This window comes from Physella acuta, unplaced genomic scaffold (genome assembly GCF_028476545.2).
Source record: "Physella acuta isolate Inbredline_101_S28 unplaced genomic scaffold, ASM2847654v3 ptg000562l, whole genome shotgun sequence".
Taxonomy (NCBI): domain Eukaryota; kingdom Metazoa; phylum Mollusca; class Gastropoda; family Physidae; genus Physella; species Physella acuta.
The window spans coordinates 339,147-352,159 of record NW_026732081.1 but is presented as its reverse complement, the minus strand read 5'-3'; the positions used below and the strand labels follow the sequence as shown (position 1 = coordinate 352,159).

The following is a 13,013-nucleotide window of genomic DNA, read 5'->3' as shown; positions in this document are numbered from 1 at the left end:
CGTCGCTTGCTAACAGTTAATCAGTACCCGTGTGTCTGTGCACTGTACTTAATCAGGGCATTTGGCTTCAAATAACAGTTTATTTCCTATTGTTTTAGTTTTTAAACGCGGAAAACGGTCTTAAATACGGTCGGTTCTTTAAATTATCCGATTATTAATCAATATAGCCGATTTATTGATTTTATTTCTGACAACCATTTATTATTTTTGTATTGAATGTGAGGCTAAGCTAAGATCTATTGTTAGACTATTAAGACGGAGAAATGAACTCTGGATCGTACTTAAGAGAGTAAACAGAGTGAAAGTTCAAAGGTCATGGGTGGAATCATTAACTAGGAGTTGCTTCCATGAACATATTTGTAAACCTGCTCTTGCACTAGCACTGCCGAAGAAATTTGACATAACTTAACTCTCAAACGTTGGCGTAGAACAGCACCTTCACATAAATCCACACCAAATTCTACACCTATACCTAAACTTTCAACTAAACCTTAAAACTAAACTCTCGTACCTACACTAACAACTGCACCAACACGTATTTGATTATCTTAAAACATTTCTGCTTCCATATGATCCGTATATGGGACGGCGTGGCCTAGCGATGGAGCGCTAGACTGCTAACCCGATAGTTTTGAGTTCGAATCCGGGTTCAAGTCAGTCAAACGTCCACCCAGCTCTGATGGATACCTAACGAACGTTAGGGAAAGTAAAGGCGGCTGAGCATAGTGCTGACCACATTATCCCTTTATAAACAGTCTAACGCTCTAATATTCGACCAAGCCGTTCCCAAGATGTACTGGTTGGCTACGTGTAAAATAAAGGACATATTTTGTTTAAATATTTGAATCGCGTGTTCTTGCACATCATGTGGTCCATGTGGAAAGTGATATGGAACTGTGTTAAGCGTTACTGATAGACTAGTCTTTAGGCTGGTGTGTAAGTTCGTGTGAAAGCTGGTATGTTTGTTGGTTTGTAGGTTCGTTAGTGAGCTAGTGTGTGTACTGCAGTGTAAGCTAGTGTGTAAGCAGGTGTAGGCAGGTTCAGAGTGGTGAAGATGAACTACTGGTATTTAGACTAGAGAAAAGGTATACTGGTGTAAAGGAACTATTTAGTAGTTAGACTAGTGTAGAGGAACTATTGTGGCATGTTGTTGTAAAGGAACTATTGAGACACGTGGATGTAGAGGAACTATTGGGACAGAGGACGTATTGAGACAATGTTGAGAGGAACTATTGAGACATGTTGATGTAGGGGAACTATTAAGACATGTGGATATAGAGGAACTATTGAGTCATGTTGTAGAGGAACTATTGAGACAGAGGAAGTATTGAGACAATGTTGAGAGGAACTATTGAGACATGTTAATGTAGAGGAACTATTGAGACACGTGGATATAGAGGAATTATTGAGACATGTTGATGTAGAGGAACTATTGAGACATGTGGATATAGAGGAACTATTGAGACACGTGGATATAGAGGAATTATTGAGACATGTTGATGTAGAGGAACTATTGAGACATGTGGATGTAGAGGAACTATTGAGACATGTTGATGTAGAGCAACTATTGAGACATGTGGATATAGAGGAACTATTGAGACATGTGGATGTAGAGGAACTATTGAGACATGTTGATGTAGAGGAACTATTGAGACATGTTGATGTAGAGGAACTATTGAGACATGTTGATGTAGAGCAACTATTGAGACATGTGGATATAGAGGAACTATTGAGACATGTGGATGTAGAGGAACTATTGAGACATGTTGATGTAGAGGAACTATTGAGACATGTTGATGTAGAGGAACTATTGAGACATGTTGATGTAGAGGAACTATTGAGACATGTTGATGTAGAGGAACTATTGAGACATGTTGATGTAAAGGAACTATTGAGACATGTTGATGTAGAGGAACTATTGAGACATGTTGATGTAGAGGAACTATTGAGACATGTTGATGTAGAGGAACTATTGAGACATGTGGATGTAGAGGAACTATTGAGACATGTTGATGTAGAGCAACTATTGAGACATGTGGATATAGAGGAACTATTGAGACATGTGGATGTAGAGGAACTATTGAGACATGTTGATGTAGAGGAACTATTGAGACATGTTGATGTAGAGGAACTATTGAGACATGTTGATGTAGAGCAACTATTGAGACATGTGGATATAGAGGAACTATTGAGACATGTGGATGTAGAGGAACTATTGAGACATGTTGATGTAGAGGAACTATTGAGACATGTTGATGTAGAGGAACTATTGAGACATGTTGATGTAGAGGAACTATTGAGACATGTTGATGTAGAGGAACTATTGAGACATGTTGATGTAAAGGAACTATTGAGACATGTTGATGTAGAGGAACTATTGAGACATGTTGATGTAGAGGAACTATTGAGACATGTTGATGTAGAGGAACTATTGAGACATGTTGATGTAGAGGAACTATTGAGACATGTTGATGTAGAGGAACTATTGAGACATGTTGATGTAGAGGAACTATTGAGACATGTTGATGTAGAGCAACTATTGAGACATGTGGATATAGAGGAACTATTGAGACATGTGGATGTAGAGGAACTATTGAGACATGTTGATGTAGAGGAACTATTGAGACATGTTGATGTAGAGGAACTATTGAGACATGTTGATGTAGAGGAACTATTGAGACATGTTGATGTAGAGGAACTATTGAGACATGTTGATGTAGAGGAAATATTGAGACATGTTGATGTAGAGGAACTATTGAGACATGTGGATGTAGAGGAACTATTGAGACATGTGGATGTAGAGGAACTATTGAGACATGTTGATGTAGAGGAACTATTGAGACATGTTGATGTAGAGGAACTATTGAGACATGTTGATGTAGAGGAACTATTGAGACATGTGGATGTAGAGGAACTATTGAGACATGTGGATGTAGAGGAACTATTGAGACATGTTGATGTAGAGGAACTATTGAGACATGTTGATGTAGAGGAACTATTGAGACATGTTGATGTAGAGGAACTATTGAGACATGTTGATGTAGAGGAACTATTGAGACATGTTGATGTAGAGGAACTATTGAGACATGTTGATGTAGAGGAACTATTGAGACATGTGGATGTAGAGGAACTATTGAGACATGTTGATGTAGAGGAACTATTGAGACATGTGGATGTAGAGGAACTATTGAGACATGTGGATGTAGAGGAACTATTGAGACATGTGGATGTAGAGGAACTATTGAGACATGTTGATGTAGAGGAACTATTGAGACATGTTGATGTAGAGGAACTATTGAGACATGTTGATGTAGAGGAACTATTGAGACATGTGGATGTAGAGGAACTATTGAGACATGTGGATGTAAAGGAACTATTGAGACATGTTGATGTAGAGGAACTATTGAGACATGTTGATGTAGAGGAACTATTGAGACATGTTGATGTAGAGGAACTATTGAGACATGTTGATGTAGAGGAACTATTGAGACTTGTGGATGTAGAGGAACTATTGAGACATGTTGATGTAGAGGAACTATTGAGACATGTTGATGTAGAGGAACTATTGAGACATGTTGATGTAGAGGAACTATGGAGAAATGTGGATGTAGAGGAACTATTGAGACATGTTGATGTAGAGGAACTATTGAGACATGTTGATGTAGAGGAACTATTGAGACATGTGGATGTAGAGGAACTATTGAGACATGTGGATGTAAAGGAACTATTGAGACATGTTGATGTAGAGGAACTATTGAGACATGTTGATGTAGAGGAACTATTGAGACATGTTGATGTAGAGGAACTATTGAGACATGTGGATTTAGAGGAACTATTGAGACATGTGGATGTAGAGGAACTATTGAGACATGTTGATGTAGAGGAACTATTGAGACATGTTGATGTAGAGGAACTATTGAGACATGTTGATGTAGAGGAACTATTGAGACATGTTGATGTAGAGGAACTATTGAGACATGTTGATGTAGAGGAACTATTGAGACATGTTGATGTAGAGGAACTATGGAGAAATGTGGATGTAGAGGAACTATTGAGACATGTTGATGTAGAGGAACTATTGAGACATGTGGATGTAGAGGAACTATTGAGACATGTGGATGTAGAGGAACTATTGAGACATGTTGATGTAGAGGAACTATTGAGACATGTTGATGTAGAGGAACTATTGAGACATGTTGATGTAGAGGAACTATTGAGACATGTGGATGTAGAGGAACTATTGAGACATGTGGATGTAGAGGAACTATTGAGACATGTTGATGTAGAGGAACTATTGAGACTTGTGGATGTAGAGGAACTATTGAGACATGTTGATGTAGAGGAACTATTGAGACATGTTGATGTAGAGGAACTATTGAGACTTGTGGATGTAGAGGAACTATTGAGACATGTTGATGTAGAGGAACTATTGAGACATGTTGATGTAGAGGAACTATTGAGACATGTTGATGTAGAGGAACTATGGAGAAATGTGGATGTAGAGGAACTATTGAGACATGTTGATGTAGAGGAACTATTGAGACATGTTGATGTAGAGGAACTATTGAGACATGTGGATGTAGAGGAACTATTGAGACATGTGGATGTAGAGGAACTATTGAGACATGTTGATGTAGAGGAACTATTGAGACTTGTGGATGTAGAGGAACTATTGAGACATGTTGATGTAGAGGAACTATTGAGACATGTTGATGTAGAGGAACTATTGAGACTTGTGGATGTAGAGGAACTATTGAGACATGTTGATGTAGAGGAACTATTGAGACATGTGGATGTAGAGGAACTATTGAGACATGTGGATGTAGAGGAACTATTGAGACATGTTGATGTAGAGGAACTATTGAGACTTGTGGATGTAGAGGAACTATTGAGACATGTGGATGTAGAGGAACTATTGAGACATGTGGATGTAGAGGAACTATTGAGACATGTGGATGTAGAGGAACTATTGAGACATGTTGATGTAGAGGAACTATTGAGACATGTGGATGTAGAGGAACTATTGAGACTTGTGGATGTAGAGGAACTATTGAGACATGTTGATGCAGAGGAACTATTGAGACATGTTGATGCAGAGGAACTATTGAGACATGTTGATGTAGAGGAACTATTGAGACATGTTGATGCAGAGGAACTATTGAGACATGTTGATGCAGAGGAACTATTGAGACATGTTGATGTAGAGGAACTATTGAGACTTGTGGATGTAGAGGAACTATTGAGACATGTTGATGTAGAGGATCTATTAATAGAACACTGACTGATTGCCCGCAGTGAAACAATAACATCGTGACGTCATCAGCTCTTTGATTGGTGGAGTCAGAGAGTTAACGAACTTGTTAACCTTTCAATTCCCGCGTACGTCTGCTAAATGCTCTCATCATGACATGGCTGCTAGCTCTGTTCTGATTGGTAGAGAGGACGTCACGTGTCACACGGATATGTTATTGTATAGCTTTACAAATTACATGGGAAGGTGGTATTGATCTAATAATTAACACACGAAAATGTTTTAAATTCATAATCTTATCTTATTGATCACTTCAAGAGACTATTGTGAATTGAATTATTTGCAAAAATGTATAACCAGGCAAATGGTACTATTTGAAATATTTAATACGATTTTTTAAAGACTTTTTGCAGTCTGCTATGGGTTCTGTGGTAAAATCTATTGTAAAGTTTGATGTTGAAGACAGTCTGGAGTAAAGTCTGATGTAAAGTCTGATGTAAAGTCTGATATATAAATAAACTTCCCCTTCCAAACCTGACGGTTCACCTGTTTCTCTGACTTCGGCATAATATGTAGAGATAGTGTGGTCAGCACTATGCCCAGCCGCCTTTACCTTCCCAAACGTGAGTTAGGTACCCATCAGAGCTGGAAGGACTCAGGGACGGTCTACTGACTAGAACCCGGATTCGAACTCGAGACTTACGAGTTAGCAATCTAGCTCTCTACCTTTAGATAACTCCGTTCCATATCTGATATACAGTCTGATGTAAATCCTGATTAACGTTCCATATCTGATATACAGTCTGATGTAAATCCTGATTTGCGTTCCATATCTGATATACAGTCTGATGTAAATCCTGATTTGCGTTCCATATCTGATATACAGTTTGATGTAAATCCTGATTTGCGTTCCATATCTGATATACAGTCTGATGTAAATCCTGATTTGCGTTCCATATCTGATATACAGTTTGATGTAAATCCTGATTAGAAATCTGATGAAAAGTCTGCTTATCTTAGCGTGACAAAATGTCTACATGATTATGGAACTAAAACAAGTCATGTCTTCTTTAATCCAAAATCACGTGTCTTCTATATTTATAGAAACATAAAAACCCACATTTGTTAATCTTTACAATTCCTAACTCTACCAACAGTCGCCTGAATTATTTTAAAAAAAATTAGTTTATCAGATGAAAAACTAGTTAATCTGCGTTTCATTATATCCATTTTTGCTAATACCAAATGCATCATGATTGAAAGCTATTTCATTTTATAATACTTTTTCAAACCTTACAACAGCGCAGCAATCAAAAATTTATGAGAAGGCGACTAGCCATTTGTCACTCAGGAATTACGATTTGTTTGCAATTAAAAAGTTAAAAAAAATATCTCACTCACAATATTTGTTCACGTGATCAATTGTATTTCTATCCCAACAATAATCCTTCAACCCGTTTTCGCAATTATTTATTTGTTTGTATTCAATTCATGAACGTTTTATACAACTAGTAGGCAATTATCACCCCATAATTTTTTTTTATAAAATGGAGACAAAAACAAATAAGATAAATATACTTTATTAAACAAATAAAACAAATGCAAGTGTTATAATCTAGAGAAAAAATGTGTGCTAAAAATGGTTGCATATCCATATCATTCTGATTAATGCGCATCTTAAAACATATACAGAACCTGACCACCGTATAATTTTAATGTGGTAGTTGTTGCACCCACGTCACATACCTCCATGGCGGAGGAAACAATGGTCGAACAATGTCAAATTTAATATTTTTTAATCTAATTCATGGAGTTTTTGTTTCGACATAATAATTTTTTTTTTCTATTTTTTTAAATCTCAGGACAGAATAAATATTTATTATTCATTATTTTGTTTGGACACTCATTATTTTTCTCTTGGGACACTAAGATTTACTCTATGTTTGACACTATTTCCAACACTTTTTTTAGACACCATAATTAGTGTGTGTGGGGGGAGGGGTTGTTGGTTTATATATTTTTTTTTTTTTGGGAGTCGTGTCAGGCATGGAATAAGTTAACATTCGTCATGAAAGGGAAATAATATTTTTTTTACATTCGATTATCTTTCAAGAATAGATTTTAGAACTAATTAATTTTAATTCAAACGTACATACATAATTATAGATCTAGCCAGGTAATTATAAAAATGCTAATTAAGTCTTTGTTGAGAAAAAAAATAAAAACGTTAGAAGATAAAGGTCTTTATTTAATAGAAATAATTAAAATAATTTAATTAAAATAATGTCTCTAATCATGTTGACATGTTCTAGAAGGTTTATGAACCCAGTGCTACTCGGTGCTTAAGAAAACAAGATCAAACTTCATTTTTAAAATGCGTTACCCTTTGATTAAGTGGTAAGAGATTAAATAAATTGATTGCCTTTCTTGGAACGGGACTCGAACTGATTCCTTTATGCCGTAACCCCACGTGTAAAACAGTTTTTAAATTGTTGAGAAATTCTCCTCTGAGTGATTTGGTTTTAAAGACCTTGCGATGTCTTCAGAGAATTAAACCGTACTGTAATTTTTATTTTATAGACTTTGAGAAATGGTTGAGTTGGTACAGTGCGGATGATGAGGTTTTAAAGATGGAGTGATACCTTAAGAGAATCTACACGACTATGTGATGTGTGAATGGCATGCATAGAGAAGACCACGTGACATGCATAGAGCTGGTCATGTGACTTACTGTGATCAAAACGACCCGTCAAGACGTGAGTATACCTGACCTCAGGTGACCTAAGAAAAGATTTTCTTGAAACAATGCTCGATCTTTTCTTGGCGAGTACTTCGCCCCATGGGACGGGGGTGATGTTTTGTGCTGGGTGGGTGGGGTATGAACTTCTGCTATGCTGACGTGGCATACAAGATCAAAGGGAGGCTGATTCAGGCGTGGTCAGTCGCTGATTACGTCATGATTCATTAAAGAGCAATTAGGAATATTTCAGGTCCACAGAGGGCGAGTGCTGAATGGGGGTGGGTGGGTGGGTGGGTGGGTGAGCAGTTAGTGGTAGAGGGGGTGGGTGGGTGGGCAGTTAGTGGTAGAGGAGGTGGGTGGGTGGGTGTGTGGGCAGTTAGTGGTAGAGGAGGTGGGTGGGTGGGTGTGTGGGCAGTTAGTGGTAGAGGAGGTGGGTGGGTGGGTGGGTGGGCAGTTAGTGGTAGAGGAGGTGGGTGGGTGGGTGGGTGGGCAGTTGGTGGTAGAGGGGTGGGTGGGTGGGCAGTTGGTGGTAGAGGGGGTGGGTGGGTGGGCAGTTGGTGGTAGAGGGGGTGGGTGGGTGGGCAGTTGGTGGTGGATAGAGTTGGCCGTGTGTGTGGGTGTATTTAGTGGGGGTGCAGTAGGCCATAGGTAGATGCGGCTATCGTTGTTACTTACAGGTGAAGGGTAGGGAAGCATTGTTTTACTGTAACGGTCACCATCGTTTCTCACAACCCACGTAAAGCTATTATCAATAAATTTCCCTTTTAAAATTTAAATTAGCATTTCAAATTTCAAAACAATTAAAATTAATTAACGTACACAAGTCCCAATTGTAAAATTTAAATAAAAACTTCATTGCTAGTATTTTGAATCTTAATGAATAAAATATTTAATACCTAGCTTATAAACAATACCATTTATGTCTGTTATAATAACTAGTTTAAGGACGAGATAGGAAAAGTAAGATTTTTTTAAGCCATATTGCGGAGAAAATCTGGATGATAGAAATAAAGCTGCTGTTTCACGTTAAAGTCGGGCTAGGTAACGGTACCCAAAGTTAATATTTAGATAGATAAAAACTAGATAATTTTGTATGGCTTTAAAAGAGAGGTAATAGATAGGTGCTTAAAATTGATAGCTATAAAACAACACTGTAAAATAGATAGTTTCAGAACGTGGAATTATTGAAAGTCGAGTTACAGAAAATCAATGAAATAAAACCAATATCTTCAAAATTTGACATTCCCATTTCTAACGTTCATTATATAATTATATATGTTAAAATTATATATATATATATATATATATATATATATATATATATATATATATATATATATATATATATATATATATATATATATATATAAGGACATAAACATAAAAAAGTATCTTTTATCATCATCCACTTTAATGTAGAATAAAGTTTGCTCATCAAAAAAGAAAAAAAAAACCAGTCTCAGTCTGGAAGAGCTTTAAAAGATCAAGTATATAGCAATTCTGGTAAAAGAAGGGAGATAATCAATTACATCAGGGGAAGTAATAGATAGTAATTTGTCTGTATGTTCGTTTTTCTTGAATCGTCTTGACCTTCTTCAAAGAAATAGAAATAGAAAATCTTTTTTCTGTGTAAAATGCATTCCGTAGAATACTTCAGATAACTTCAGATAACTTCAAGTGTTACAGAAAGCAAAAAAATGAACTATGACATTTATTGTATTCGCTTTATAGTTTACGCAATAGGATAAACATACATTCGAAAAATGCCTTCAACCTAGCAAGTATGATGGGACGGCATGGTGTAGTGATAGAACGCTCGCTAACTAATCCTAATATCCCAGTTCGAAAAGTGTACACCTCCGACCAAACTGCCCCCCCCCCCCCCCCCGCAGCCGCTCCACACCAAATTAAAAACAAAAGGATGTGATGATCTAAAATAAAGTTTCCCTCCCAAACTGACGGTCTCACTTGTTTCAGAGACATCGGCATATGAAGGGATAGTGTGGTTAGCACTATGTCCTTTACTTTCCCTAACGTGAGTTAGGTACCCATCAGAGCTGGGTGGACTAAGGGACGGTCTACTGACTTGAACCCGGATTTGAACGCTACTAAATATTTAAAATAACATAAACATAGGTCATTTTTCTGTTACAGTCGCGTATGAACAACTTAATGTCAACAACATCAACGCGTATCAAGTGAACTATGTCATTCGTGTAACTCAACGGGCGTTCAGTGTAACCGTAACCAATCAATACAACTAGCAAACATATTCAAACATACCCATAAATAGGATTTGTAAAAAACTATTTAAAATATAAAGCATAAACAAACATATGGGTTATAATTATAACGTAATAAGTATAGAAAAAAAAGTGTTTGAACAGTATCTAACAAACGTACTGATACTGGCAGTAACTAAATGAAATGAAGAAAATGTTGAAAAAAATATATGAACAAATTTCACCTCGTCTAACCACTTGAGGCGTTTCCATTTCTTGAATTAGCCTAGGCGGAAAGGTCCAATTTAGTGCTAGAGATAGGGATGGCTATACTACTCGTTCAGCTTTAGTGTGGGGTGGTGGGGGATATTGTGCGGTGTAGTGTGTGTGTGTGTGGGGGGGGGTAAAGTTTGGGTTTTGTTTTAGTGTGGAGGGCAATATGTGAGTTGTGTTAGAATGGTGTGGAAAGTAAAGATATATGTTGTTTATTATCATGTTACTTTGTGTGTGGGGGAGGGGGGAGGAGCGGTGGGGGAGAAAGAGGGGGGGGGGGAGAAGGAGGGATGGGAGTTATATATGTGGAAGAGGTAAGGTGTGTAGCGTGGATCTATGTGGGGGGGGGGGGGGAAGATTTGTGTGATGTTGGATGATGTTTTAGGCTGTATTAAACACGCTGACACATGACTTTAGCACTGACACCTTTTTAGTGACACATGACAGATCATCATTGTAGTGACAAGGTATAAGTCACTGTTGACATAGTACAGCAGATATGACATGACATAGTACTATCATAGTGACAGGAAAAAATGTCACTGGTGACGTAATACAGATGTCATGACATTACACAATAACTTTTCGTGACATGACTCAAAAGAGCTCTAGGTTGATTATCATTTCTACTTTCTCGTATATACGAAGAATAGAGACTGGTAATCGTGCGAAAAAAGAGATTTTTTGCAAATCTCGACGTTTTACATCCCCCTGAGTCGGAAAAACATAATTTTGCAATCTTGTCCGTATGTCTGTGTGTGTGTGTGTGTGTGTGTGTATAGCTAGGTTGATGAAATTTCATATATAAGTATTTTATCAAAATCGTAGATCCGTATCAGCTTTTGGGCGATTTCCGATAACCGGACGTGGTACTTTTTCTACTTTGAATTTTTCAAAAGCCTTCAACTTGAGTACTATTTCATATAGATAAATGAAATTTTACATGTAAGTAAAAGATCTAATTCTCTACCTTCTGTCAAATTTTGAGTAATTTCCGTTGACCGGAAGTACTAATTTACGCTATTTCCGATTTCTCAAAAAAGCAAATGTAAATTTAGAAAGTACTAATAATATTGCGCACTATTATGCACATTTTGTTTGGCGTTCACTTGGTGTGCAATTCTTTTTTCTGCGAGATTTTATTCCATTTAAAAAACTTTAAGTATTTAAAATGGATTAAAAATCATGTCTATAGCCCGAGTTCCCATCCCCTGTTGTTTTATATAAGAATATTCGAGAAAGTTTAGGGGAGATCACTCTCGGTTTATTTAATATTGTGATATACTTTATGTATTGTTATTTGAGTAGCAAAGTAAAGTAGAGTTCATCTGTTTCTGTGACCTCGGTATATAAAAGGATAGTGTTATCAGCACTATGTTCAGCCCTCTTTAGTTTCCCTAACTTGAGAGGTACCTATCAGAGCTGAGCGAACTCAGCGATATTCTACTGACCTTAACCGGATTCGAACACGGGACTATCGCATTAGCAGTTCTGCCGCTATGCCACCTATTGGGAGTAGAGTGGGTTTCAAAATTTCCTTTCTTGTATTATATGTACCGATCTTGTATGATAACATCACCTTACAACTACTGCGGCAATGCTTGAAAATACTATTGTGACATTGGACTAAATCACACCTAACCCCCATTCCTTTAATAACTTGAAGTGCCGCTTTGATTATTTAATGACAGGTAGGCTGTGGTAAGCCTATTGATTTGGTCACAAATCGTTCTACTTTGACTGACATTTTTTTTTAACTTGACAAACAACGATTTCTTCTGGGAATTGAATGTCATTATTTATGCCATTTTATCAAGCGTCATCGACGGATGAGCAGAACCACAAACAAGGAAGTCTGTGTTTACTTAGACGTAAACTAATGCCATCCGGTATATTTTGTAGCGTAGTGTAAAAATACTGGCAGGTTTCATTACTGGTTGTGTGGGTAGTATAAGCAGTGTAAGGCTTAATGGATGTTTGCTAATGTCAATATAAGTGGGAAGGGTTAGTGGAAGTAATACTTTCTCTCTGTCTCTCTCTCTCTCCATCCCCCTCTCTCCCTCTCTCTCCCACCCTGTTATGCCGGCTCAGCTTTTGCCCATTGGTCAGACTGGCTGGAACAGATGTAACATTTTATCTGTCACACACCCACTGCTGGTAACCCGAAAGTCTTGATTTCGGATCCCTGGTTCGAGTCCTTAGGCCGACCCTGAGCCCACCCAGCTCTGATGGGTACCTGACTTGCTTAAGGTAAATTAGAGACGGCTGGTCGTGGTTCTGACCACACTATCCCTGCATACGCCGAGGTCACATAAACAGGTCAACTCTACTTCACCTGCCCCATCGACAAAATAAGTTCGGCAGTTCAAAATGGCACTTTTCTATTTACTCATGTTACCAGCCGCTGGGTTTTTCTTCAGGCATTTTAATTACACCCCCCCCCCCCCGTCGCATCATGAGGTCAGGTGTTTTCGCGCCCGGGTTTTTCAAACTGACAAAATCCGATCCCCCCCCCCCCACCCTAAGG

At 37.8% G+C, this 13,013-nt stretch overlaps 2 protein-coding genes across 4 annotated transcripts in view; both read right to left on the bottom strand.

Moving 5' to 3' along the window:
• The window catches only part of LOC131946563 (uncharacterized), an 80,913-nt gene that overhangs the window by 61,053 nt on the left and 6,847 nt on the right, over positions 1 to 13,013 (bottom strand). The window lies entirely within an intron of this gene.
• LOC131946514 (uncharacterized) overlaps positions 6,029 to 13,013 on the bottom strand; it is a 44,874-nt gene continuing 37,889 nt past the window's right edge. Inside the window, exon 8 of the mRNA XM_059307334.1 lies at positions 6,029 to 6,210. Within this exon, the coding sequence (XP_059163317.1) occupies positions 6,029 to 6,210 (182 nt within the window). The remainder of the gene's footprint in view (positions 6,211 to 13,013) is intronic.